This window comes from Colletotrichum chrysophilum, assembly GCF_026319265.1.
Source record: "Colletotrichum chrysophilum strain AFK26 chromosome Unknown scaffold_26, whole genome shotgun sequence".
Lineage (NCBI taxonomy): Eukaryota > Fungi > Ascomycota > Sordariomycetes > Glomerellales > Glomerellaceae > Colletotrichum > Colletotrichum chrysophilum.
In genome coordinates this window covers 446,180-474,137 of record NW_026517313.1, presented here as the reverse complement: position 1 = coordinate 474,137, position 27,958 = coordinate 446,180, and the positions used below count along the sequence as shown (strand labels likewise).

Here is a 27,958-nt window from a genome sequence, read left to right as displayed (position 1 = left end):
CCTTTATTATTCTCTATACGATTAAATGCCTATAAATGCTTAGGATTATTACATTTCATCATAACATAAGCCCATCTATAACCCTATACTATATAGGCGTATATACCACGCCCCTGAATACGCTTATACCTGTGTTAACATTAAGTATAGCTATAACTTTATTAATCTACTATTTAAACTAAAGATCCTAAGTATACTATTATAAAAGGAATAAGTATTAATAGAGGTCTAATAATATTAGATATTTAAAAATATATAGGGTTAATTATATTAAACGTAATTTATAGATATACCTATAGTTAGTCTTAAACACCTTAAAAGGTAATGCAAATGTATAAGTATATGCAATAACTCCCTTTCCCCTGAAGGGGCGGAGATACACACTAACTAAACACGGCGACCCGTCTTCTTCTTCTTTCATAGGTAGTCGTCTGAGGTTGCTTTTCCCTCCGACTGCATCGCTGTGTTGGCAGACCTCACATACTGTAGCAGGTTAAAAGCCGTCGGCTAGGTTTGTATCGCATCTTCGTCTGTCCCCTGGACCACTCATCCAATCCCCCTTCCAAACCCCTGACGGCAGAGGCACTAGAGTAGATCTACGGATAGGTACGTCGCAATCGATAAGCCTCCGCCCCCGTGCCTCCCCCCTGCCGATTGGCCCTGCTGGAAATGGAACCCTGCTGGAAACCCTGCAAGGCCTGCATTGGTGAATATGAAAGATGAAGGTGGGAGAGTGTGGGTGGGTGAGTGAGTGAGAGTGTGAGAGTGTGAGAGACGACCTCCCACACCCGTAACCTCCTCGAAAGAAAACTTTGGCCACACCCTAGTCCCTAGTCCGGCAAGCCTTGGCCCTGAACGACCCAGGCAGTTCTCAGGCGTCCTCCGTGGGACAGCCCAGTAATGCTGCGACTCTCTCTCGCTCTCTGATCCGCCGGCGGGTCGGTGTCTTTGCTGCCTCTGGAGTCGTCGGGCGAGGCCTGCGAACTTCAAAGTACCGTCCGTCCCGCTAGCTTGCCCGCCACTCTCAGGGCTACTCATTCCGCCGCCCGCAACGCAACTCTGCGTGTTGAACGCCCGACATCCACATTCATAAGCTTCGCGCCTCCCACATCCACATAGTCTTGCTCCCGCTCCGTCATGCTGCCTGACCCATTGCTGTCTCTTCTGCAAACCCCGCGACGGTATACAGCGCTCTCATCCGAGCCTTCGCTCATTTAGAGCCTGTCGACAAGGCCTCTCGATTCAGCACTTTGTCGATTTTTCCGTCTGGCCGTGTGGTCTGGTCTGTAACCGACTGTCTCCGCGGTCCCAGTATATACGATTTCCCGAATCGGCTCTGAGCGTTACCGAACGACCTAGAACAATGGCGTCCCTCGGAGACTTGGTCGACCAGGTCGACCTCAACGACCTCGACTACGTGCACCTGGTGCCATACAACGGCTCCGGCCCTACGGGAGGAGACTCTCTCACAGAGGATCTCAACATTTGGTACGAGGTATGTTGCGGCCAACGTTTGTGAGGCCCACGTGACGGACCGCTAATGAGGGGACTTCAAGACTGGTGATATCGCATGGATGATCACTGCGACAGCTCTCGTGCTGCTCATGATCCCCGGAGTTGGGTAAGCTCAATCACTTCCGAACGACAGTCACCAACCAGTGCAGCGATTAACACCACCTCGTTCAGTTTCTTCTACTCTGGATTGGCCCGAAGAAAGTCGGCTCTGTCTCTCATCTGGCTCTCCGTCATGGCCACGGCCGTCACCAGCTTCCAATGGTTCTTCTGGGGTTATTCTCTCACCTTTTCGCACACAGCAGGCGCCTTCATTGGCGACCTGGCCAACTTTGGCTTCAGGAACGTTCTCGCCCGACCTTCCGTAGGCTCCGACCGCCTGCCCGATCTCCTCTTCGCCGTTTACCAGGGAATGTTCTCGTGCATCACGGTTGCTCTTGCGACCGGAGCCGTTGCCGAGCGTGGACGCATGCTCCCGTGCGTCATCTTCATGTTTATCTGGGCGACGGTTATCTACGATCCTATCGCCTGCTGGACGTGGAACCCTAGTGGCTGGTCTAACAAGATGGGTGGTCTCGACTTTGCCGGAGGAACACCCGTGCACATCGCGTCTGGCACAGCCGCTCTGGCCTACTCCATGATGTTGGGCAAGCGCCGCGGTCACGGCACCCACGAGCTCAACTACCGACCCCACAATGTCACTCACATTGTTATTGGCACCGTCTTTCTGTGGGTTGGTTGGTTTGGTTTCAACGCTGGATCGGCGCTATCGGCAAACTTGCGCGCTGTCCTTGCTGCTGTCGTAACGAATCTCGCAGCTTGCGTCGGAGGTATCACTTGGTGTGTACTGGACTACAGGCTGGAGCGCAAGTGGTCCACGGTCGGATTCTGCTCTGGTGTCGTTGCTGGCCTGGTCTCCATCACTCCTGGTTCTGGTACGTGATGCGCAGTGTGTACCTGTAACGAACCACACTTTACTGACTTAGTCCAGGATACGTCCCAGTGTGGGCTGCCGTTCCGTTCGGCGTCCTTGGAGCTGCCTTTGCCAATTACGCCACCAAGCTGAAGTTCATTCTGAGGATTGACGATGCCCTCGATATTTTCGCCGTCCATGGCATTGGCGGTCTGGTCGGCAACGTCTGTACGGCCTTCTTCGCCGCTAACTACATTGCGCACCTGGACGGCGTTTCCACCATCGACGGCGGCTGGATCAACCACAACTGGATTCAGCTTGGATACCAACTCGCTGACTCCTTCACTGGCGGTGCCTATTCGTTCGTTGGCACTTGCATCATACTTTTCATCATGAACATGATCCCTGGCCTTCGTCTTCGCGCCACGGAGGAGGCCGAGATTCTAGGTATCGACGACGCCGAGATCGGCGAGTTTGCATACGACTATGTTGAGCTTACCAGGGAGGTTCTGAATGACATGGACAACGAGGCCGCCAGCCGTTACTCCAACGACATGGCTTCCTTCCAACCGATGGAGAAGAACAATAGCATTCCGTTGATGGATGCTCGCAACTTCGCAGGATCATCACACTTCCCTCCACAATTTGGTCACGCCCAGTGAACCCCATACATGATTATGACGCAGCGCCGATTCAAACAAGAAAACAAAGAATAAAAGTTGAAGGATCCTGGAAGGAGACTTCGATGGAACAACCAAACCTACCACAGCACGGCAATGCTGCCGGCCCAACCAGGATCCAATACCACAGTCACCTTCAAGCCTACAGCCGGATCTTTACTAGGTGGGGCTTACCAATTACCAGGAGTTAAACTATGATGGAAATGAGCGATGTTTTGTACATACACTTGGAAGTTTTGGACTACGGTGATACCATGGGAAGCGGAGGATGAGACGGTCCTTCCCTGACCGCTGTACTTGTTGTAATTTATACACTCAGAGCAGGACAAGCCGGCGACGACTTGTGGGCTGGTTCTTTTTGGCAAATAGACCAAAATAAGTTTCTTTGTTCGAGTAAACGGAGTTCAATGTCTCACCACCAGTGCGATGGTTGGCAGACCTAATAGGCGAAAGAGGTGCGGGTTCCCCTGGTCGAACACACCGTGCTGTGCTGCATGAATGTTTGTAAAGTTGGGGCCGGTGAGGCAGAGGCAGCATGCCGATGGATTAGCCTGCTAGATCCCATGTCTCTGAGGTAGGTATGCTGAGTCCGAGACCCATGCACGTATCTTGCCTTGAAGAATTCCGTGTCGATGCACATCTAGTCGATCTGATGCAGGCTGGAGCCAATCCGCTCGGAAAGAGCCTATTGGGTCCACGGGTGCTTCATACCTTACCGGTGGGGGAGCTGTCAGTGCTGAGGCATGGCTTAATTGGATGACTTGCAGCGGCCACAACACTAATGCGGCGCTGTTCTCCACGGTGCAGCACCCCTTTGGGCCACCCATATTCAGTTCCAATCGCACCTACCTAGGTGTGTGTACCTTATGGGCTATAACAAAGACATCCATCCATCCATCCCTCCCTTCAATTGACACCTCACCCCAACAGGCAAGCTGCCTTGCCTCGGTGTCGCCTTCGCCCACCTCGAACTTTGCTCAGTCCATCCATCCATCCATCCATCCATCCATCAAGCCCAGGAAGCAAACCAACCTCGACATGACGGTGGCTCAGCAGCGTTCAACAGCAGGGCTATCGCGAACCTCTTGGACATCGTCGACGCACCATGACAAACACAGACACCCCATTGAGAGACAAAGCTCGCTTTTTTCATCATCTGGACGCCATCGGTTACTTGGCAGATGATGATGATGACGACTTTGAGGAAGCCGAGGAACAGCACAGACGACAATTAAAGGCCTTCCAAGCCGCGGCGCAACCTCGTCAACCGTTGCAAGAAACATCACCAGTTGTCATCGCTCCTCCTTCTCACCCAACTCTGGCAGGGACGACTTCAGCTCCGACATCGACCGCGACGCCCCTCGTGGAGCTTAGGCGGAAGGACGTCATCGAACGCACTCCTCTCGCCGAGATCAAGGGCCCGGGAAGGAAAGATCGAGGTGCGCCTCCAGCCGCAGACACCAGTTTTGTTGAGGACACTCCGATTCCGGACTCTTCATCCAGGCAGCCCCTCCAGCCCCTACCCACTCTCACAAGAATTGCCGCGACGCCGCTCACAGCAAAGCGGCATTTGCTTGCTCACGTGGCGGACAACTCGCCGTCCATCATGGCCATGAAAAAGAGAAAGAGGGAGCCGAGTCTCAAGCTTGTGCCGGAGGTGCAACAGGTCTTGCGCGGAATGCGCCTCTACTTCATCCCCAACGACGACATCGCACCTGCCAGGAAGATTCGTATCAGGAAATCACAGGAGTACGGCGCCACTTGGGTGAGGAATTTGGAGGACGCGACCCACGTCATTGTAGACAAGAAGCTGGAGTGGAAGAACATTGAGAAAATCCTTTCCTCTACAAATGCTTCACCTGCATATATTGTCGTCACCGAAGAATACCCGCTCGACTGTGTTCGGTTCAAGACATTGCTAAACGCTGGTCAGAAACAATACCAAGTGTCTGGATGTCCGGAACACTCATCGAGTTTGGCAGTTGAACATCAGCAACCTCAACTTCCAGTGCTGCCCCTACAGGACCGACCGCTCAAGAAGCGCCAAACCAAGCCTGACAAATGGGACTATGCACCGCCCCCTTCGACACCTTCACGAAGTCAGGATTTTTCGGGCAGAAGAAGTGAGCAACAGCCAGCGCCAGATTCGCCTCCCATCCTGAGAGATATCACACCGGTCCAACATTCAGAAGCCGGACAAACCTTGTCTAACCAGGTTTTCGATGGGTCTGGTGACCATTCCTCTAGTCCAGCAGGAGGAATTACAGCTTTGGCATCCGGAGACGAACTCGAGGGAGTCATTTCCCAATTGCAGAGATATAGGGACCTGCCATTGGAACGTGACGAAGACGATCTGCCAAGTTCGGACCCAGTCGAGCCAGAGTCCGAACGTGAATGCTCTGAGGATGAGCGCCAGAGAAAGAAGCAGTCTGTCACGAAGTCCAGCAGCAGGAAAGACTTGACCTGGGAAGATAAATTTGCCTGCTATAAGGGAGGGACGAAAGGAGGAGACAAGACCAATCCGAACAATCGCACCATCGAGGTCTTGCAACAGATGTGCGACTACTATACACGGACAAATGATACATGGCGCCCAATCGCATATCGAAAGGCCATCACACAACTCAAACGACAGCCCAATAAAGTTTCCACGGCCGAAGAAGCAATCAGGTTGCCCGGCGTTGGCCAGAGACTCGCGGACAAGATCGAGGAGATCGTCACGACTAATAGGCTCCAGCGCTTGGAGCATGCCGAAAGTGAGCCTATGGATGAGATTCTGCAGACGTTCCTCAAGATATACGGAGTGGGCAGCGTCCAAGCTAGCCACTGGATCTCTCAAGGCTTCAGAACGCTCGGGGACTTGAAGCAAAAGGCCAAGCTGACCGCAAACCAACACGTTGGCATCGACCACTACGATGATCTAAACACTCGCATTCCACGTTCTGAGGTCAAGCTTCTCGGAGCTGTTGTGAGATCGGAGGCAGCAAAGTTGGACCCGGCGGTGCAAATCATCATCGGTGGCAGCTATCGCAGGGGAGCAGACAATAGTGGAGATGTCGACTTTTTGATCACAAAACAGAGAACCAAGTCAACATCCGACCTCATCTCGTTCCTGAACGAACTAGTCCGTGTACTGGAGTCGCAGAGATTTCTCGTCGCCAGGTTAGCGAGCTCACGAGACGATGGAGACGGTAGCAAGTGGCACGGTTGCTGTGTCTTGCCGAAAATCAACGGCTTCAACGAGAAAGACTACCGCAAAATATGGAGGCGTGTTGATTTCCTCCTTGTTCCTGAAACGGAGTTAGGGGCGGCGTTGATATACTTCACTGGCAACGACATTTTCAACAGGAGCATCCGGCTACTGGCATCCAAGAAGGGCATGCGGTTAAACCAGAGAGGTTTATACAAGGATGTGATGAGGGGCCCTGGTCGGGTCAAAATGACCGAGGGCGAATTGGTTGAGGGCCAGGATGAGAGAAAGATCTTTGAGATCTTGGGAGTTAAGTGGAGAGAGCCACACGAGAGGTGGTGCTAGGTCTTGGAGCTTTCCCCCCGCGAGTCGTGGTCTCTGAGTCGCATCGCATAGCGTGGCGTTGGATGGCAATTGTTGGACTATTCCGTTCATTCTGTGTACCTCATGATCCCTAATTCAGGAGACATCAAGTTCATTTACATGTTCGCGGCCTGATGACTTGATGTTCGCTTGCCGGTGAGGAACCAAACAAGAGACGCCCCTAAACGACAAACGGACATGGGGAACTTTTATCATCCATGGAAAAGGTCTCGCTCACAGCGGTGGTTAAGTGGCATGGAACGGGCCGACAGTAAGGGTCTGCCAGCTGGGAGGACCGCGCAATGTGGCCAAAAAATGGGAAGTGGGGACTGGCCGATGCAGGGTGCAGGCGGTGACAGGCATGAGCGGCGCAATCAGCTTTAATTTTTTTTTCTTCCCCTCCAGTCGTGGCAGTTTCTGCATCTCAGAGGTCCAGTCCCATCCAGTCCAGTCCATTCTGCCCGATCGTGTAGAAGGTCTCCGTTCAGGCCCAGCCCCGCCAGCCGACCCTTCCTCCTTCACCGCGCGCTTGTCCGTGTTTCCTTTCCTCCTGAAATTTCCTCCTTCATCTCGAGGACCACCAGGCACATCCGCTTCCACTTTACAACTTGTCGCAGTAAAAAGTTGCAGCTGCCTCTTGTTCACCTCTACCCCCCCGAAACCCAGCCGAGTATTCACCATGTCTGGCGACCACATGGAGGTCGACGCCGCCGAGGCGAAGCTCAAGGCCATGGCGCACTCTGAGCAGCATTACTTCAAGAGGTACGTTGTTTTCTCCCCAGGTGATTGGAGGCTTTTTTTCTCCAGAGCAAGGACACTGTTGCTAACAGACGTTCTGCAGCTACGACCACCACGGTAAGCCTCTTCTTGCGATGTGCGATCGATAAGGGGAAGAAATTGTCTAACGAGAAGGAATGTGGAACAGGCATCCACGAGGAGATGTTGGTATGCAGCCCGCCAAATACGTCGCACAGCTAGCTGCCCCTCCAAGGCTGGCATCTGTGGTGAACCACTCGCTAACCCTGTCTCCCCTGCAGAAAGATGAGGTCCGCACACGCTCCTACATGAACGCCATTGTCCAGAACAAGCATCTGTTCAAGGACAAGGTTGTCCTCGATGTCGGTTGCGGCACTGCCATTCTGTCCATGTACGCCTGTTCCGAGACTGTTCCGCGCAGTTTTGTCCTCCCAACGAGCCCCCAGACTTACAGGTTTTCCCTTCGCGCAGGTTCGCCGTTAAGGCCGGTGCCAAGCACGTTATTGGTGTCGACATGTCCACCATCATTTTCAAGGCCCGCGAGATCGTCAAGGTCAACGGCATGTCCGACAAGATCACCTTGATCCAGGGCAAGATGGAGGAGGTCGAGCTCCCCTTCCCCAAGGTTGACATCATCATCTCTGAGTGGATGGGCTACTTCTTGCTCTACGAGTCCATGCTGGACACTGTCCTCTATGCCCGTGACAGGTATCTCAACCCTGGCGGTCTCATCTTCCCCGACAAGGCGACCATCTTTGTTGCTGGTATCGAGGATGGCGACTACAAGGATGAGAAGATTGGATGTAAGTCTCGACCACGACTCTTGGCAGGCAGACATAGTTGCCAGTCATTCATATGTCAGCCGCTAACCGCAACCTCCAGTCTGGGACAACGTGTACGGCTTTGACTATACGCCGCTCAAGGCCACTGCTCTCGCCGAGCCGCTCGTCGACACCGTCGACATGAAGGCCGTGGTCACGGACCCCGCCGCCGTTCTCACCCTGGACCTGTACAAGTGCCAGGTTGCCGACCTGGCCTTCGCCACCAACTTCAAGCTGTCTGCCCGCCGCGACGACTTCATCCATGCCCTCGTCGCCTGGTTTGACATTGATTTCAGCGCCGCCCACAAGCCAATTCGCTTCTCCACTGGTCCGCATACGAAGTACACCCACTGGAAGCAGACTGTCTTCTATCTGAAGGACGTTCTTACCATGTCTGCCGGCGAGGAGGTTGAGGCCAGCCTCGAGGTCAAGCCCAATGAGAAGAACCGCCGCGACCTAGACATCAAGATCGCCTACAAGTTCCCGACTGAGGACCCCACCCGTGCCGCTGAGGGCTCTGCCGAATACAAGATGTGCTAAGTGCCATCGTCACGGCCCCGCATCCGCTCGTCTCGGGCAGTCTGTCTTCTGGGGAAGACGATACCCGGGATCGCAGAGTTTCGTCGCAGTAAGAGCATTCGAGTGCTGAGCCGGTCCTCTACGAACTGTAGTGGGCATGTAGATCAACCCGGCCTCTGCTCTCCAGACAATGGAAAGCGACAAGCCTGCATTCTTTGCGCCTGAAACAAATAAAAAAGCAGAAGGGAGATGATCCAGCCTGGCTGCGTAACCTGCGCCGGCGAGGAGGCATGGCGCGGCCTTCTTTCCCAAGGATGCCCTTTTGTGTGCCTGATTTGGTTCTAATGAGAAGGGAGATACCGCCGCCGACGGGTGAGCGTGAATGGGAGGAAATCATTACATAGAGACCATGGCATTTACAATCTTCCACCTCGAGGAATAGATTACGACTAATGAACCAAACATCAACCTCCGCTAAACTCTCTCTACATTGAGTCCCCTCGCATCTACACTCCAACCAAATTTTACGAGGTTCTGATCATTGACAGCGGCCCAGTAATATCAACCCCGCAGCTTCTTCTGCCGGTGTGTAGCTATCTTTCCAAAACGCACAAGACAAGAGGACGCTAGGCGGCGATGGTCTTGAGGTTGGTGTTTTGATGCTCGCGTCTCGTCAAGGTAAAACCCGCAAGTAACATAGCCCCAACGAGCTTCAAGTATATTACAATGCTTGTTTATGTACAATACAACAACATTGCGTCACAAAATGCCCTGTGCTATTCTAACATGTCTGTACTAATTTATCTATGTGAAGCTTTTTGGCCGTACTACTGCTGTCATCGCACTCATCCACCATGCTATGCACTCGAGCCCTCTGGATATCAAGTCCCTCTAAACCATCCCCTTTTTTTCTGTTGAAAACCGTTTGCGAAAGGCGTGAAAAAAAAAAAACCGTAAGAGATCCGCAACTATCTACAGACCAATAGGGGAAAAAAGAAAATGCCTGATGACAACGCTGATGATGCACGAAACGAGACCATCCCCGCCGAAACGCCGGTCTGGCTGACGCAATTCTCTCAAAACGAAAAGAAACTAACGAGGAAAAACAAAAATGCCCCCCTCCCTTCCCTTTTCGTTTTCTACTTCTAAAAGTCTTCGTTTCCATACGAGAAACCATACTCATCACATGCTATTAGGGCCATGATTCATCCAGTCCTCGATGGTGTCTTTATCATGAAACACAACGGCGAGCAGAACCGTAAACTCATCCACATCTCTTGGGTCTGCGAGCGCCAGGAGACCGGAAAAGTCCATCCCGCCAACCCACCAAGGGGTATCGCCTTCACGCGATCTATTCCACCGCTCTGCTGTCGTTGCTGCCCATAACCTCGCCTGGGCCGTGAAGCTCATGTCCGAGAGGCTCAGGATTTGATGGTGGGCCCCAGCCCGGTGATGCCCGCCGCCGCCGCCACCGCCGCCCCGGGGCTTCCCGTAGCCCCCTCCTTGTTTAGCCGTCGCGTATACCGCGCGGACGAGGTGTGCCATGACGAGCACGCGGCGGATCGTCTCCGCCATCAACCAGCGGCGCCAGACGGCCTTCAGTTCCTCTTTGGCAAGTCTGCCGGGCGTGTTGGAGCGAGAATTGCCTGGCGAGAGGCCTTCGTGTTGATACGTTGAGGAGGACGATGAAGACTGCTGTGGTGGCGGAATGTGCGACTCCGGGAGGACGACGGAGGGTATTGCTTCCTCCGTCGAAAATACCCCCGCGCCAACGCGTGACTGCAGTGCGGACGTCCACGTTGCGAGGACAGGCTCCACAGAGTCCGCCAGCACGCGCTGACGGATATCGCCATCGAACCAGCGCATGATCTGATACATGACGAGAGCCTGTAGCGCCGCGACCTGTTGTGGCAGAGTCCATGTCGCCTGCTCTGGGACGTAAAGAAGGGAGGTCGCCTTGGCTTCGATGACGCCTAGCACGAGGGCGGCGTTTTCGTCGTTCTTGGCTGAGTATGCTGCGCATGCGCAGAAACAGTCTTGCAGAACTGGCGGCAGTCCGTCGGCGCCGTTCGTCGTAGGGAGGTAGAGAGCCGGATGTATAAAGGGGGCTACGCCATTCTGGCTGACCCAGCGCCGGGGGTAGTTCCTGAACTGCTCGCTGCAGTACGTCACGGTGTCTCGGGAGACGAATTCACTGCTCGGCGGCGGTAGCAGCGATGGTGATGGCGTCGGACCCGCGGCCGTGTTGTTATTGTTGTTGTAGAACATTGACCACGAGTTCTCGGTGTCAGGCACGACTGGCACCGGCATGATGTTTTGCAGAGAGTCCGGCGTTGCCGCGGAGCCGCTGAGAACATCGGTGAAGAAGTTGAAGTCTGCTGCGGCGACAGCGGCCTCAAGGGACGGATAGTTGCAGTCCTCGAACCCCTTTTGAGTGCACCGGCCACATCGTGGCAGCCGCTGGTCGCAACGACGCTTAGCTTGCTGGCATGCCGTGCAGGCACGGCGTCTGGTTGATATTAGAGGAGACGAGGAGCTTGAGGGGCCTGACATTGTGTCAAGTGACGGAGGGTGCGGCAGCTCTGGGGCCGTAGAGACGGGGTGGGTGGTCGTCGCCGGTCCGGAGCGGTAGCGGGAGCGGTAGCGGGAGCGGTTGCGGTTGCGGCTCTCCGCTTTTGGCGTGGGTGGAACTCCGCAACGGCCGACGGGCTTCCGCGTTGTTGATGTTTCTTCCCTCTTAGCAGGACTGAACTTTGATGATACCCCCGGGTTTTCTCTTGTCTGTTCGGCTCAGGCGGTGCTCCGCAATGCTTGATGGACATGGTGAGGAAGTCCGAGGAGGGGCACAATCAAGCCCGCCGTCGGTGGCGGTCCTCCTTATATGGAGGTGGGATGGGTTTGGGTGTGAGTTGCGGTCCGCGTGGGCTGCTCTTCCTCACGAGCTCGCACGCTCACACGAGCCACACAAGAAGACGTTTGATGAACCGAGAAGAAGATGATGGTAGCCCGGACGGAGTAAGCGTCTATTCAGAACGCCAACATCGGGAGCATGGCTGTTCCGGTCAGGTCATCGAACGTCGCTCGTGAGTAAGCGTGTGTAAGGAAGGGATTGACGTGGAAGTAAGGACCTTCGTTGCGGCTTGGAAGAGACAAGAGAAGGAGAGGAAAAGAAGAAGCAAACGGAACAAGGCGACAATGAAGCGCGCGGTACCGACGAGGAACAGATGCGCGGTGCGAAAAACTGTTGCCCTGATGTTCGACCCGGTTCCCACCCCAGGATGGGGTGTCGTTCGGGGTGGTGTGTCAGCTAGGCTACGTCTGGAACTGGGAGGCAGGGAAGGCGAGATCTTGCCCGATGGGTCATGCAGCTGAATTTGAGTTATGGTGCATCGTTTCCCGTCGTTGTGGCCGGCATCTAGCTCTCGGCGTTCCTGTCCTTCCTATCCCGTCCTGTCAACGGCATGGTTATTTACGATATGACTAGACCAAACAAGACACACAGAAGTGAGTGCTCTGGGCCGTGTGAGAGACTGTGTTCCAAAACAGGCAACAAACCAGAGCCCTGTCTGTGGCTGACAGCTTCACACGAGAGCAACTGAGCTCGACGCCAACAATGTTCTTCTTTTCCTTTTCTTCCTTTCGCCTCGCCGAGAAGTGTTGGCTCATCTGCATATGCATTGTCTCCAAAGGGACACACTACAACCACCGCTGGTCGCTTTCCTCCGACGCCAGCGTTCCCATGCCGCTGGTACGAACGAGTGGGCGAACGAGAGGGTAGACCGCACACCCAACCCCCGTCTGCAGACACGAGGTCTGGGATGCTTCTTTTCTCACCCCGGCATTCCCCATATGACCCATTGCGTCACATAAGTAATCGCCCTGCTATTTTTGCCCAGGCATTTTGTAAGCAACCCAGAACTGTCATGTACGTTCCGCCGACTCAACTCAGCCTTACGAAGCACGCACATTGCCGAGAACCTCTCACGCGCATTTCTGACAGGCGCCTGCCTTGCTGTCTTCTCTACAACTCCCGCGCATTGTCGTGAGTCCCGCATAGCTTGTCGCTTGATGCTCAGGTGTTGTGAGAGTCAGGTCGGTCCTAAGGTCCGCCTGCCATCTTCCGGTGCGTATGAGACAACCCCGTTGGTTAATCCCTCCATTGCTTGACCTCGTTTTCCCTGTTTGCAGCCAGCCCCGATGTGCAGATCCGAGTTGTCGGTGAAGGACACGGCGCTATCAACGCCGACAGCAGTGGCCAAGCCCGAATCGCAGCATATCGCCCGCCGACACGGGAAATTGTGACGTGGGTTGAAGCTATTCCAGCCCGACGAGTCGCGTCTGCGGCTACCAGCCACCGTCGCCCGGGGTCTCCCACTACGCGCGCTGCGAACCTCGTATTCCTATTTTAGACCACCAAAGGGCCCTCTAAACCCCATCAACGGCTGTAGGCAACAAGGAGAAAAACCAGGAAAGCTGCTCAAGATGTCCAGAAGCAGAGCAGAAGCACCTTGTGCTCCTATTGCAATAATCGACCGAGGCGCCGCCAGCCATGCGATATATTCTCAACCGCCATAAACGTGCCGGCCGCACTCGGAAGGCGGGCAGAGATCAAATGGACCATTCCGAGCGCAAGGTTGATAAAAATAGCACCGTCAATCGTGCCACTGCGGATCGGAGGCCACTCAGCACTCAAGGAGCGTACGCTCACGATCATATCATCGCCTGCATACTTTGGTAAGAGCCATTGAATCCAGTACCCTGAGTTGCGGCAGCGGTTCTACATTTAGAGATAGAACGGCGCTTGAAAGGTGGACCTTTCGCATACCTTTCTACAAGCTCCGCATCGTACCTATTTAATCACTCTGTCGCTGGTTCAAAAGTGATTGAGAGGGACAGAGTGAGAAAGAGAAAAAGAAAAAAAGACAAGCGCTGATGGTGATTGAGATGGACGCGATTGAATTCGCCAACTTGGAAGGCTGCCTTTGGCGTGCTACACCTGTCGGACCATGATTAGCGACTGTGATCAGAATTTTGTTTCGTGAACGCAAACTCAGATGATTGATGATAGCTTGCGCTTCCTACTGTCTCGTGCGGTATTCGATGGTTAGCCGCGTGGCATCAGACAACTAAGAATGACCCGGTCTGCCCAGAGGTGAGATGAACACAAACTTGCACGTTCCGATGTTTGCAAGTCAGATGCGTTGATGAATGATTGCCCCAATGAGCTTTCCAGGAGCAGAGGATCGCAGAAGCCTTGCTCAGTGAACGACTCGTCCATCGGCGGATTTGACGATGCCTTGAGTAGTGAATCCACTCATGCTGAATCTGGTCTCCAAGACTACTAGGTCAGAAAGCGAGGCCAAATATAACTTTGCAAGATTCCCGTGGATGTGCATCTTGGAGCTCAAAGAGGTGGGCATCTCTTTTGCCGCAGCACTTGCTGAAGCAGTCATGGTGATGTTAACTGTTATGCACCATGATCTTCCAATGTGGGGAAGCAACCAGCATCATCACCGTCGGATTCCTGGGAAGGGAGTGTTACATAACAAAAGTGCCAGTGAGAGTGAGTTGGTTGAGACCGGTTCGCAGAAGGAACTGCGCAGCCAATCGGCGTCGTGGCGATGATAAGCGACAAGCTCGGACGTTGCCTCGGGCGAGGCGAGACTATCTCCTATCATAACTCCTCCTTCCGCCCGAGGGCAGATCCGGAACTACGAGATATAAAGCTTGCGACCGAAGCCTCCCGAGGCTCTTCATCATCCACACTGCCACCGACGGAAGCACGATGCGACAGGGGTCCAAGGTCCCGCAGAGACGAGGCTCGTCTCCAGGAGGAGCACCTGGCACCCCCTCCCCCCGCCCCGGACTTGCAGGCGTGCGAGGGGAGAAAAAAAAATCGAGGTCTCCAGACCAAAGAAAATTGGCTGATATTGTAATTGCCCCTGGTGATTGGGCGCAAACCACGGAAGCAGGGTCAGGTAGCCCACGTTAGTGCAGACACAGGCACCGCACCGAGCCCTCGACCTGTTTCCGGCGGCGGAGCCGATGGCGGCACACTAACAGCAGGAACCGCATGCCTCGACCTCCTCGATGCCCGAGACACCTCGCAGCAAATCATTTCTCGCCTATTGCGGGACTTTCCAATTCCTCGACGAGGTAGGCGACGTAGTGCCTGAAGTCTGGAGACGGCATCACGGGGTCTTTGATACAGACGTGGTTCGCGCCCTCGAGTCGACGTAGGTGAGTGTCCTCTTTCCAGGTGCCTTTAGTGTGTGGCTGCCGTGTGGACGAAGAGCCTTTACTTACTAAGGAGACTTAGTAAGAGAGGAGCAAACGGCAGCAGTCAGGTATGTATCTTTTGCTCATCTTGCTGCGGGCACCCACAGGAACCGAGCCGGCTGGACGGGAGCTTAATGTACATTGGATAAAGTACCCATTCTCGATTGCCCTACTGCAGATGCCCTACTGCGACCACAGCTTCGGCGACATGACTCTGCCGCCTGCTGCAGAGGCCGCATTCGAAAAGTCTGAGACGCGGCTCTTGCGACTGGAACACTCCTGGAGTTGGTCTTCTCGAAGCCGCCGTCGGTGCCGTTCCGTGTGCTTCTCTGCATTGAGTTACAGCTGCCCGAACTCGACACTGCTTCGTCGCGATTCCCTCCGGCGACGTGTGGGGATGCACTTGTCCGCGTCGCCATGCCCCCTGTCGCAGTAAGAAAACGCCGGAGCAGAGGGCGGTGGTCGGCGTCGTCGGGTACTTGATAGCGCGCACAAGATGCTACGCCAGAGGTACTATGCAGTACTTGCATGGCCCTGAGTCCCAGGTACACACGTCTTCACACGATGGAGTCGTAGCCAGCCCGGTGCAGCATCAGCATGAGCATCAGCAGCAACACAGGTCGCAACAGCGGTGGCCCCGGGGTCGTTGGAGGGGACTGCCCCTCCTTCATGGGGGTTAGTCTCGTTTCCGGGCGGGGCCCACGGAGAGTCCAGTCTGTTCTCTTTTTTTTGTGATCGACCGTGTTCATTAAGGTCGGCCATCGGCCGGGCGGTCGGATGCGCAGGTAGGTGCTGTCAAATATGCCAGACTGTCAATTGAGTTTTGCATACCGCTAGCAACGAGGCAGGATGCAATGCGCGTAGGTTCGACTTCATTCAAGTCAGACCAAGGTATGGTGTAGGCACCGCAACGAGCAGAAGACGACGATGACGGCATCCAGGGCAGGAAAGTGTCCTGGGCACGTCCATTAGTGACGTTCGGTTCCCATCATCTTTCTATTGGCTGCCGCATTATTCGCTGAACACGTTTGGCAAAATGTGGGAGGGCACGCTACAATACCTGTACCGCAGCAGCCAACCTGCCATGTGCATATTTGTACACTAGGCAATTACCTGATTCTTCCTTTGCCGAAACCAGATACCAAGCCAGCCGCCACCGCGGCACAACCCAGACTCGAGTTGCGAGTTGTGGTAAGGTTGCTCTTGGGGGTACGGAGAAACCGGCGGGCTTGAGTCTCGACCTGGACGGAAACAAGGACATGAGAATCCGTATCTCGCTCGACGGCAACCCTCCGGTCCCTCACCTCCTTGCAAGCTTTCTCCATGTCGTAGGTAATGGATGGAGATAGATTGTGTACGAGAATGCGGGACGACGGGCTGGCGGGCAAGTGGGATAATGGCGATGGGTAAAGAAAAAGCCAGAGGGGAGCAAAAAATTACGCAGCAACCCGCAATCGAATGCAGACTGCAGTTGCAGTGATGGGGAGCAAAGAAGGAGACAAAAACAAAAGGTACATGGCCGGTACGGTGCATCCTGTGACGGCAAAGTACCTCCAGCCCCATGGATGCAGCAGCTGCGGTCGTGGTCCAGTGTTCCATTGAAGGTAGGCAGGTCCCCACACCCGGCCACAGGCGTCGCCGTCGTGGTGCAGGCACACTCAGGCAGGTTCTACAGAAGCCCCACTTTCCAGTCGCGACAGCTTTTTGCTGCTGAGTGAAAATAATCCAATTCGTGTGATTGGCCCGCTGGGCCGCTGTCGCCTTCGTCATAGCCGAGCAAGCCCACCTGGCCGACCCTGCTCCTCTCCACAGTCCACACAGGAGCGCGGCAACCACCCATTGCCAGCCCAACTTGTGCCGAGCACGCACCGTGGGAGGGCGGAGGAGCGTCTCACACGCCGGAGTGAGGGCGGAAAGACCATGGCACACTCGCACCTTTTCGCAAGGCAAAGGGTGGACGAGCCTTTTACTGCCACCCCCAGCCGGTGCCGAGGGGAACCTTCTTCTACTACTTCCCATCTTCGCCGGAAAACCTCTCCACCTTCTTATTTTCCTCCTCTTAATATTCTTTTTCTTTCTTCATCCTCCCCTCCCATCCTCCCCCTCCTCCAAAACAAAGTCCCCCTTCCCAAAGGCCAGGGCACTGAGATACCCGTTAGAGCTTTACCACCGCTCCAACACTCTCCACTCCATCACAATTGAACAGTGACAGCTTCTCGCTGCATCGATTTCAGCCATGTTGGCCTCAAGACAGCTCCTGGGCTCTGTTGCCCGGAGCCGCACGGCTGCCAGTGCCAGTCTGGGACTGCGCCGTATGGCTACCGTCTCTGACTCTCCCCTCGACCGCAAGGTAAGCTGAGAACCATCATTTGACTGATCAGCCACGGAAGAAGCAGTAGCTGACTCGCCGGAAACACAGGTCAGGCAAAACATTCACGAGGAGAGCAACTTCATCAACTACAAGAAGATGTCTGAGAACCTTGCCATTGTGCGCAAGCGTCTCAACAAGCCCCTCACCTACGCCGAGAAGATTCTTTACTCGCATCTTGACAAGCCCGCCGAGCAGGAAATCGAGCGTGGTGTCTCATACCTGAAGCTTCGCCCCGACCGCGTTGCTTGCCAGGATGCCACTGCCCAGATGGCTATTCTTCAGTTCATGTCTGCTGGCATGCCTTCCGTCGCTAACCCCACCACTGTCCACTGTGATCACTTGATCGAGGCTCAGGTCGGTGGCGAGAAGGATCTTGCCCGTGCTGTCGGTATCAACAAGGAGGTCTACGACTTCCTGTCCTCTGCTTGCGCCAAGTACAACATCGGTTTCTGGAAGCCCGGCTCTGGTATCATCCATCAGATCGTCCTCGAGAACTACGCTTTCCCCGGTGGTCTGCTGATCGGAACCGACTCCCACACCCCCAACGCTGGTGGTCTCGGCATGTGCGCCATCGGTGTCGGTGGTGCCGATGCCGTCGATGTTATGGCCAACCTGCCCTGGGAGCTGAAGGCCCCTAAGGTTATTGGTGTCAAGCTCACTGGTGAGATGTCTGGCTGGACTACTCCTAAGGGTAAGTTGCTCGCATGAAGAATCTATACGCCCAGTTCCGTGTCTCGCATACTGACAACCTCCAGACATCATCCTCAAGGTCGCTGGTATCCTGACCGTCAAGGGTGGAACCGGTGCTATTGTCGAGTACCACGGCCCTGGTGTTGACCAGATCTCTGCCACCGGTATGGGTACCATCTGCAACATGGGTGCCGAGATTGGTGCCACTACCTCCCTGTTCCCCTTCAACGACCGCATGTACGACTACCTCGCCGCCACCAAGCGCAAGGATATCGGTGACTTCGCCCGCGTCTACGCCAAGGACCTCCGCGAGGATGAGGGTGCCGAGTACGACCAGCTCATCGAGATCAACCTGTCCGAGCTCGAGCCCCACATCAACGGCCCCTTCACCCCCGATCTGGCCACTCCCATCTCCAAGTTCTCCGAGGCTGTCAAGGCCAACAACTGGCCCGAGGAGCTCAAGGTCGGTCTGATTGGTTCTTGCACCAACTCCTCCTACGAGGACATGTCCCGCGCCGCCTCTATTGCCCGTGACGCTCTCGACCACGGCATCAAGTCCAAGGCCATCTTCACCATTACTCCCGGTTCTGAGCAGATTCGTGCTACCATCGCCCGCGATGGTCAGCTCCAGACCTTCGAGGAGTACGGCGGTGTTGTTCTCGCCAACGCCTGCGGCCCCTGCATTGGTCAGTGGGATCGTCAGGACGTCAAGAAGGGCACCCCCAACTCCATCATCTCCTCGTACAACCGTAACTTCACCGGCCGCAATGACGGTAACCCCGCCACCCACTCCTTCGTCACCTCCCCCGACTTGGTCGTTGCCATGACCGTTGCCGGCAGCCTCCACTTCAACCCCCTTACCGACAAGCTCAAGGACAAGGACGGCAACGAGTTCATGCTCAAGCCTCCCTCTGGCGATGGTCTCCCCGTCCACGGCTACGACCCCGGCCAGAACACCTACCAGGCCCCTCCCGCCGACCGCAGCACCGTCAATGTCCAGGTTTCTCCCTCTTCCGACCGTCTTCAGGTTCTGTCTCCCTTCAACGCTTGGGATGGTAAGGACGTCAAGAACATCCCCATCCTGATCAAGGCCAAGGGAAAGACCACCACTGACCACATTTCCATGGCCGGTCCCTGGTTGAAGTACCGTGGCCACTTGGACAACATCTCCAACAACATGCTCATCGGTGCCATCAACGAGGCTAACGGTGAGGCCAACAAGGTCCACAACTACACCACTGGCGAGTGGGATGCTGTCCCCGCTGTCGCCCGTGACTACAAGGCCAAGGGCATCAAGTGGGTTGTCATTGGTGACTGGAACTACGGCGAGGGTTCTTCCCGTGAGCACGCCGCTCTTGAGCCCCGTCACCTGGGTGGTCTTGCCATCATCACCCGTTCCTTCGCTCGTATCCACGAGACCAACCTGAAGAAGCAGGGCATGCTTCCTCTCACCTTCTCCGACCCCGCCGACTACGACAAGATCAAGCCCGAGGACAAGGTCGACATCCTTGCCACCGAGCTCGAGGTTGGCAAGCCTCTGACCATGGTCGTACACCCTGCCGACGGCAGCGCCGACTTTGAGATCAAGCTCTCCCACACCTTCAACGCCCCCCAGATTGAGTGGTTCAAGAACGGTTCCGCTCTGAACACCATGGCCAAGGCCGCTGCCGCTGCCAGGTCATAAAGGGGCAGTATGAAGGTGCAATGAATGGGTAGTTATGTGAATTGGGTGGTGTAGGCGTACTTATTTTGCATGCTATGGGGTTTCGGTCGGTATAACTAAAGTCAATGGCCGCGTTACGCCCTTTTGTTTTATGGTTGGGCAATCATACCTCTGGGACTTGTTTATTTTTTTATGTAGGCCAATGATTTCTTAGTCTGTACAAATTTCAAACTGTTCAAACCAGAATTGAGTCCGTAGTAGCTGTGAAATCTTGGAAGTATATTTGTGAGGAGGGACATGGCATTTACCACCCCAGCTCCCCCGGTGAGCAAAAGTATTACTTCCACAGCCGGCGAGTGAAACGCGGCGGTGCGTCATCCCAGCGGAGGCGCTGCAAGAAAGCTTCTCCTAGAAGACTTTCGAGTCAAGAGGGGTTCCTTTAGCCAAGACGATTTATCATACTCGATGTAGCTCACCTAGATACACTGACGGCGGTGGGCAACGGATGATGGATTAGAGTGTCACATCATAAGCCCCGCATGAGGAAAGAAGCTGCTGTGGGATGCCTGACACAAGTTCATCTGCATGGCATTTCTTGAGCTCAACGAGACGCGCTGGGAGAGTTGTAGTCACGATTGTTGAAAAAAAGAAAAAAGAAAAAAAACCTTGAGAAAACGCACGAGGAGAGCCGAAAGTAGAAACAGCCCCATAATTTATCGGCGCCGGCGGTAGCGGCGCCACGTCCGGTGTCACGCGCCGGAAAGGGGCCCGGGGAGAGGGTAGTGGAAAATGTGGTCCGGGTGCGATGGCTTCGGACAGCCGAATACGGGTGGGAGCCGCCGCATGAAAGCGGAACATTGACGGATTTGTGTCTGGAACCCATCAATTCCCGATGAGCCGCTCGGGTTGCTGCGGATTGCCGTCTGCCCGCAGTTTGTTCTACACAGGGTTAAATGACACGGGCGCCTAGAAGGCAGAGTGGCGTCCCAAAATAATCGCTAGCATGATAGGAGCCAGTGTTCATTTGAGGAGGTCATTCATCGACCGACATTGTGGGAGATGAAATTGCGGCGCTGAATAACCACCCCGCCAAAGCCACGCCAGATGACAAGAGCAGGGATTTAGCATCGCCTCGCTGATCATTGCCTGCCAGTAGCCACCCCGGATGAAGATGTCCGATGATCCTCAACCAAAAGCAGCCGTTCTTGTCTAGTGTCCACCCATCGCGGAGATGGTAATTACAATCCCTTGCTGTTCAAAGCAAGACCGTCCGAATTGGAACCAGATGCATATTGTCTGCATCGTATGTAGCACCACCCAACTGAGATGCAGCCGCCTTACTGCCGACTACGAATACGCGTTCTTTTCGGATGTTTTGTTGTCTGGGACCGCACGCATGAAAGGCTTAAGCAGTTCGTTCACGGACGGAGAATAGTATTAGTTCTCGGGTGTTGAGTGACGTCGGCTCCGTAGGCTTTTCTTTTTCAAAACGATCACTTGCACAGCATTGCCGCCGCAATTGATGGGAACATCGGTAACGATTGGGTCTGCGTCTGGCCCAGACGCACCAGCAATTATGATGCGCCCCCGGTTGATCCAAAAAGCAAGTGATCTTCCGAGGCGCACGAGTCGACATTGCTCCGGTCAGGGGTGGGCACATATCAGGGTGTCTGTCCCTGACGCTATTCCACTTTTGGACGTGATTGTTCCTGGCCGAGGGCCAATGAAGAGATTGCGAGCACAGCCGCTTCAGGGGAGCGCATCGGTGCAAAGTCCAATCACGAATTCACGATGCAGGCTGTGGGGGATGATCGAGTGGAATTCACACAAGATCTTGGGGTCGATATGCTAGCCAATTGTCGTTCATTGTGGCACCAGGCTCAGAGTTCCATTGCTTTTGCCGTCGACGCTAAACAATGGAAACAACGTTAGTCGCCTGGCTGGAGGGAGATCGGCGAAGAGTGCTGTGTGACTGTCAACAGTCGAGCGGCTGCTCAGTCAGTCGCCGGCGCAGGCGTCTCGCCCAGAGGGTTGGTTTCGGCAGAATGTTTGAACGCTATGTGATGTTGGAGCTGAGGCCCCTATTCCATATTGGGCATGCTCATGAGAGAGGCTTGGGTTTTTTTAAGTCCTTTGGGCAACGTATGCGTTGACGTTGCAACGTGACTGTTTGGCCAGAGTCTGGAGACAAATTCTATCAGTGTCCGGAAAAGCAAACTTCGTAGCACAGTGAGTGTTGTATGGTATGCGTTCGACCGAATCGGAATCGGCGTCTGTGCATCGAGAACCGAGAGCTAGTCGCTGGGTTCGGTTGAGTTGAGCTGAGCTGAAATGGAGTTCACGCAAGGGGTTGCCGACGTTGGTTTTCGATGGGGAGCAGAATTCGATGCCCAGACGACTGGGCATGAAATTGGTGGGTAGCATATGTTGTCGTTGTGTACTCCCTGTTGGTGGTGGAGGTTATGGGGAATGCCAGGAAGGGATTGAACCTTCGAGGTAGGGAACTACCTACCGCGTGAGGCCGCGGCTGCGTGGGTTGTAGAGAGAGAGAGAGAGAGTTGACGAGGCGGAAACAAGGAGGCTTGCAGCTGTCATGGCGTCTGATGGTGTCAATGTTTCGACGACACGCACGAAACATTGGCAGAAAAAAAGCCAAGGCCAACTAAGGTAGTTTTTTGTTTGTTCGGTGCGGCTTCGGCGAGGTAAGGTGGCAACGAGTTCGGGCTGGCTGCCGGTGTTTTAGGTGGGAAAGGCTAAGTTTCCTGGTCAATATCGTAGTCGCTATTTTGGCTTTCTTGTCTCTGTGTCGGGTCACAGAACGAAACGCGAGACGAGTCGACGAAAGAAAAGACGGACACGGCGGCGGGATGGCATGTGGCTTCTGGCAGATGACAGCTTTCCCCAGAGCCGGGCGTCGGTCGTGGTGGTCAGCAGTGGTGGAGCATGAAGCCATCAGCAGAGACGGAAGCATAACGTTGGTGAGATGGCTTCATCATATCTTGGTCAGAGACCAAAGTCATGCATGCCTGCACGCCTGCAGAATGAAAGCCACGATTTCTGGGAGACTGGACGGTAGACGCCGTAGAATGCAGGTACGATGGATGCATGGAAGCTCCAATGGTATAGGTAGGGAAGCTGAGGTATTCCGAGGTTGCTGCCGTGAGTTTGTGGACGGGCACATGGAGGTCAGGCAGGGACGGACCTCGCAGGTGTCATCTGTGCCTGAGGGAGGGTGAGGAGACCAAATCAAAGTTGGACAGACGGCGGCAATGCAAAGCAAAGCAAGAGGCTATCTATCAGCAGGACCTAAGGAACTGGCGGGAAACACGGCAGCGCGACATGGAGGCGCGCGCTCTGGACTGCAGACGGGATAATGCATGGTGGGCGAACCTTCACGGTTCCTGGTGAAGCCTGAGGTGAACAGAGATGAAAGGTGGAAGTGGAAGTCCTACTAAGTAATAGTAAGGTCGTCGGCTGATTGGACGGGGGCAGCCCCACACGCTAAAATTGCACCAGCTCAAATTCGTCGAAAAACGGTTGTCTCACCCCTGCCGCCAGCAGGGAACCTAGCAAGCCCTCTGCAAGGTACCGCCGGGCTCCTTGCTGCACCAAGCTCCCGTCTTCCATCTCGTTTGGATGGCGGCCAGGCCATGTCTCTGGCTGGGCCTTGGGGACGGGAGGAAAAAAAGAGTTCTCTGCTGCAAACCATGGAGAACACATCCGTTCGTTGTTGACATTGACAATGCCTTTGCACATCCAGTAGCTTTCTTTCAGTCGGCTACTATACGGCGGCTGCCTCCCGCCGGATCTTTTCCTTAATTCCTCCTACAGATACTCTCAGATCACCCTGTAATCAATCGACATTGGCGACAAATCACACCTCCGAGCTGTTTCGGCCCCGGCATCCGTCGTATCATGGATGTCAGGTACTCGCACAAAAACGCACCTGCGTGCAGCCTGTGTACGAATACAGGCGCATCGCCCATTGCTACGGTACCGCGCACGCCGTAGGTACGTACAAATTTGGATTATGGACGCAGCAGTCAGGAAATGGTTCCAGGCACCGTTCCATCCAATTGCTGGGACACCCACACCAAAGCGCCAAAACGGGAAATGGCGCCAAAAAAGAGCCAGGCACCGGGGGGCGGCACCGTGGGTGGGTAGTGGAGGGCGAGGGCACCTGGGCGCTACGACGACCTCTCCACTCCTCCATCTCCAAGGGTCCTTGCGCGCGAACATGGCCCCTTTTCGACCAGTCGCCGTTTCCAATCCCACCCTATGCCCTCTTTGATCCTCTGCCTCTCAATTGCCCCCCCAATACAAGTCCCATTTCCTCTTATTGTGCCGTCCTTTTCCAATGGAGCGTGGACTTGGACATGATCATCTCTCGTCGGCTCTGGTTCAGGTTCAGGTTCAGCCCATGGTTCCAATCTCTCTCCTTCTCCCTGCGAGATAACAACCATTCATAGAGAAAGCCACATCCGCTCAGATGTCGACCAAAGCCATGGCTCAACGCGATCCCCATCCCCGTCCCGCCCGTCTCGACCTTTCACTCGAACGCCAAAACCTTGCCGTGGGACTCCCTTCCAATTCTGATACTCTCAACGCTTCATCTGATGTACCACGGGGCCGACCACCCTACCGCGATTCCCACCACGCTGCAACCTCCCCTTCGCCCTCACCCGGCCGCACCAGATCGCAGACCCTTCCCGTCGCTGTCATAACGCCCACCTTCAATACCGCCAAGGCCTTCAAGCGCAAGCCTCTTTCTTCTACCGCCTCCCAGATAGCTGCTAGCTACGGCTCCGGTTCCAGTAGCCCAGCTATCCTGTCACCCGGTGACTTGCCCATGCCCGAGACACGTTTCTCGCGGTCTTATTCCGTCGACAGCCCTACTCTGTACGAGTATCCCTCAGAGGACGTACGACCTCTGTTTGCGCCTCCCGCCGCTCATCAGAAGCTTGACAAGCCGTGAGTCTTTCCTGCCTCTTCTTCTCTTTGCCGACCTTCGTCCAACATCGCTCTGTCATTGCCGGGTCATTGCCTGCCTGAAGACAACCTCCCCTCAGCTCTGGCTAACCAGACACTGTCTTTCCGCAAACAGTCCCCCACCTGCCGACATCTCAGACGACGCGGCTCACTTTGCCTCGCGAAACATCCCAAGCACCAACCTTGCAGCTCCTCAAACAAAACCTTCAGACGGCCTGTCAGAAGCTGCCTACCTGACCGCCGACGTCACCCCAACCTTCTCCCCGAGGTTGCCGAAAGCGATACCTCACCCGATCATCGAAGAGGAGGAGGAGGACACGGACGAAGATTCCGAGTCAACCTACAGTCACAACACTAATGAGAACTCTATCATGTCCTTACCCGCTACCAAACCTACCCCTCCTCATCTGAATCTTTCGTTGAATCGACAAGATTCATCACAGACAGTCACAACAGTGCTCGACGCGCCTCTGTCTATAACTCCATCAACCTCAGCGACTCCGACACCGTCGATCAACAAGCCGTTGCCTAAGTCACCCGGCTCCTCCAAACTTGCCAACTTCTTTGGTTGGGGAGGATCGCCGTCGCCGTCGACAACCGAGTTCTCGTCTCTTTCATCACCCTTCGCATCACCACGACGTGCCACTCTGACAGATGACACTCCTCTCACAACCGGAGTGCCCTCACTTCTGCCAGAACCCTCAAAGAGGAATGCTACACCCACAAACGCCCTGGGCTATTGCGAATCACACTTGCAAACACCACCTTATTCCTCCCTAGCACCATCGATTCAAATCGAGGAGATGGAGGACGAGCTGAAGGCCATCAGCGCCGAACTGGCCTCGTCCATCCGGCGCGAGATGGATCTCGAAGATTTGGTTGATCGACTGCAATCCGAGATCAACAACCCTCAAGCTCCCGGCAAGCGAACCAGTGACTACTTTTCCGACTCAGGCTACAGCTCCGCCAAGTTTAGTGAATTTGACCAGAACAAGGAGGAGATTGAAAAGGTCCAGAGACGCGCGGAACAAGAAAAGGCGTCTATGCGCTTGGAGTTGACCAACAAGTTGCAGGAGGAACGCACACGCAGGAACGAACTTGATCAGCAAATTAAGGAGCTTGCGGAAAAGGCAGCTCAGGTCGACGTTGCTCAAATAAATAGCGAGGATACCAACAACCGCCTCAAGGAGTTGGAGCATACTTGCGAGGATCTACGACGCCGACTAGGCGAAGAGGTTCAGGTCAAGTCTAACTTTGAAGACCTGCTCTCTGTGCTCAAAGTTGAGCTCCAAAGTGCCACCAACGAGCGCGACAACCTCCGAGACGAGATCGTGCCACAATTAAAGGCCCAGCTGGAAGGCCTCGAGGCAGAGGCGTCCGAGTACGCCAACTTGACTTACGAATCGTCGAAGATGCAGCAGGAGTTGGAAGCTCTGAAGCAAGAAAACAAGACACTGAAGGCCACCGGCCAGCCAGCCCAGGAAGAGACACGGTCTAGGAGTTCCACCATTCGCTCTGCCCCTCGACTGTCCAGGTCGAGTTCCGTCACAGCAGCATCCCCCTTCACGCTCCAAAAGGCCCCCAAGGGTCTGACCCGGTCGAATACTGTTAAGTCTGGAGTCACCGAGTCCCGTGAGCAGCTGTCTGAGCGTCTAAAAGACGTAGAGGCCCAGAGGGACGCTCTCCACAACGCCTTGAAGAGCTTGCTCGAGAGACAAGAGTTCCAGAACCGAGAGAACGAGAAAAAGATCAAGACACTGGAGGTCGAGCGCGATCGTCTCATGTCCACCTCGCCGCGAAAGGCGGGCTTCGAGAAGGACATCTCCAATCTCCGCGTAGAGGTTAACGTGTTGCGCCGGCGCGCTGAGGAAGCGGCCGAGCAAAAGTGGCAAGTCGAGAAGGGTCTGGCCGGCCTTAAGATGGATCTCGATCGCGCCGAAGAGGAAGTTGCTGTGCTGCGTGGCTTGCTCAAGGAGAAGGACATTCTCATCCCGCCTTCAATGGCTCGGTCCAGCGTCGACCACTCGGCCCTTTCTGCGCCTATTACGTCAGAGTCGCTTGAGGCAGCCTTCAAAGACCTACAGCTTGCGTACAGAGAGTCCCTCGACAAGATCAGGGAACTTGAAGCCAACGGCCCCTTAATCAGTCAAGACGAGTCGACTCAGCTCGCCATTCAGAGGCTTGAGCAGTCCCTTTCTTCGGCAGTTTTCGAACGCGATGCTGCAAAGGATGAAGCTTCCGCATACAAGGATCAATTGGAAAGCCTCGCCAGCAGCGAAGTGGCCCATCTCGAGAGCGAGCGCGCACTTGCGGATGAGCTTCGCGTCTCCGCTCAACGGGTAGAGGAGCTCGCTACCCAAGTCCAGAAGCAATTGTCTCTGAACTCAGAGCTCCGCCATCGTCTGGCAGAGGCAGTGGCTCGTGGAGATGCGGACCGCAAGGCTAACGCAGACCGCATCACACGCCTCCAAAGCCGCCTCAAGAACCTTGAAGAGCAACTGCAAGCTGCTCAGACTGCGTCCGAAGAACGTGTCACTCGACATGAGGAACAGCTCAGAGAGTTGAAGGATGCGCAAAACGCTCAGCTTCGTCGTATGAGCCCTTCGCCTGCCGGCAACGGCCTACGAACTTCTCGCAAGTCCGGCTTGAGCCCTCTGCCCTCCCCTCTCTTCCCCCGGTCGCCACGCTCCATGCCTAAGCAATCCGTCGAAGACGAGACCCAGATTGAAAGGCTGCGCGTCAAGGTTGTGGAGCTGGAGACGGCGTTGACGAATGCCGATTCTGAGATGCAGGACGTCATAGCCCGGATGAGTACGGCGCAAATCGAGGTACTGACCTTACAAGAAGAGCGTGAGGCCGCGAGGCGCGAGACCAGACGCATCCAGCAAGAATTGGAGAAGGAGAAACTGAAGTCTTTCGAAGATCGCTTCAAGTCTCTCAGCGGCAACGCTTGAACACTTTAAACGACGGAGTTCGCCTGCTCGAATAGGGGTTTGTGCCACGGCATAACACAGCCTCGTATACCCGTCACCAGCATGCGGCGCGCCCCGTTTCAGACTGAGCACCTGGGCCAGGTCAGCCCCTCAACTACGGACGCCTTCGCCAACAGTCAGCACATACAATTGTCATTTTTTGAAGTACAGACCACCGCATTGGTGGCGGCGCCGGTCTATTAAAGCCAGCAAACCATGCATTGGGAAAGCGAAGGGCGC

At 54.9% G+C, this 27,958-nt stretch overlaps 6 protein-coding genes across 6 annotated transcripts; 5 read left to right on the top strand and 1 right to left on the bottom strand.

The window, feature by feature from the left end:
• Positions 1-1,363: 1,363 nt before the first annotated feature.
• On the top strand, positions 1,364-3,087 carry AMT1 (ammonium transporter Amt1; the record flags this gene model as incomplete). The annotated part of the gene is made up of 4 exons (XM_053177289.1): positions 1,364-1,495; positions 1,557-1,621; positions 1,687-2,447; positions 2,504-3,087. The coding sequence occupies 4 exons, from the start codon at positions 1,364-1,366 to the stop codon at positions 3,085-3,087; spliced, it is 1,542 nt and encodes a 513-aa protein (XP_053038885.1).
• A 1,123-nt stretch (positions 3,088-4,210) lies between these two features.
• COL26b_004411 (uncharacterized protein) lies at positions 4,211-6,640 on the top strand (the record flags this gene model as incomplete). The annotated part of the gene is made up of 1 exon (XM_053177288.1): positions 4,211-6,640. One exon carries the CDS (start codon positions 4,211-4,213, stop codon positions 6,638-6,640), a length of 2,430 nt encoding a protein of 809 aa, XP_053038884.1.
• A 697-nt stretch (positions 6,641-7,337) lies between these two features.
• Positions 7,338-8,775, top strand: RMT1_2 (type I protein arginine N-methyltransferase Rmt1; the record flags this gene model as incomplete). The annotated part of the gene is made up of 5 exons (XM_053177287.1): positions 7,338-7,420; positions 7,489-7,513; positions 7,696-7,805; positions 7,886-8,217; positions 8,297-8,775. The coding sequence occupies 5 exons, from the start codon at positions 7,338-7,340 to the stop codon at positions 8,773-8,775; spliced, it is 1,029 nt and encodes a 342-aa protein (XP_053038883.1).
• Positions 8,776-9,936: 1,161 nt separating this feature from the next.
• COL26b_004409 (uncharacterized protein) lies at positions 9,937-11,307 on the bottom strand (the record flags this gene model as incomplete). The annotated part of the gene is made up of 1 exon (XM_053177286.1): positions 9,937-11,307. One exon carries the CDS (start codon positions 11,305-11,307, stop codon positions 9,937-9,939), a length of 1,371 nt encoding a protein of 456 aa, XP_053038882.1.
• A 5,962-nt stretch (positions 11,308-17,269) lies between these two features.
• COL26b_004408 (uncharacterized protein) lies at positions 17,270-19,778 on the top strand (the record flags this gene model as incomplete). The annotated part of the gene is made up of 3 exons (XM_053177285.1): positions 17,270-17,383; positions 17,453-18,095; positions 18,160-19,778. The coding sequence occupies 3 exons, from the start codon at positions 17,270-17,272 to the stop codon at positions 19,776-19,778; spliced, it is 2,376 nt and encodes a 791-aa protein (XP_053038881.1).
• A 4,483-nt stretch (positions 19,779-24,261) lies between these two features.
• COL26b_004407 (uncharacterized protein) lies at positions 24,262-27,700 on the top strand (the record flags this gene model as incomplete). Its single annotated transcript, XM_053177284.1, has 2 exons — positions 24,262-24,728; positions 24,862-27,700. The coding sequence occupies 2 exons, from the start codon at positions 24,262-24,264 to the stop codon at positions 27,698-27,700; spliced, it is 3,306 nt and encodes a 1,101-aa protein (XP_053038880.1).
• Between the last annotated feature and the right edge of the window lie 258 nt (positions 27,701-27,958).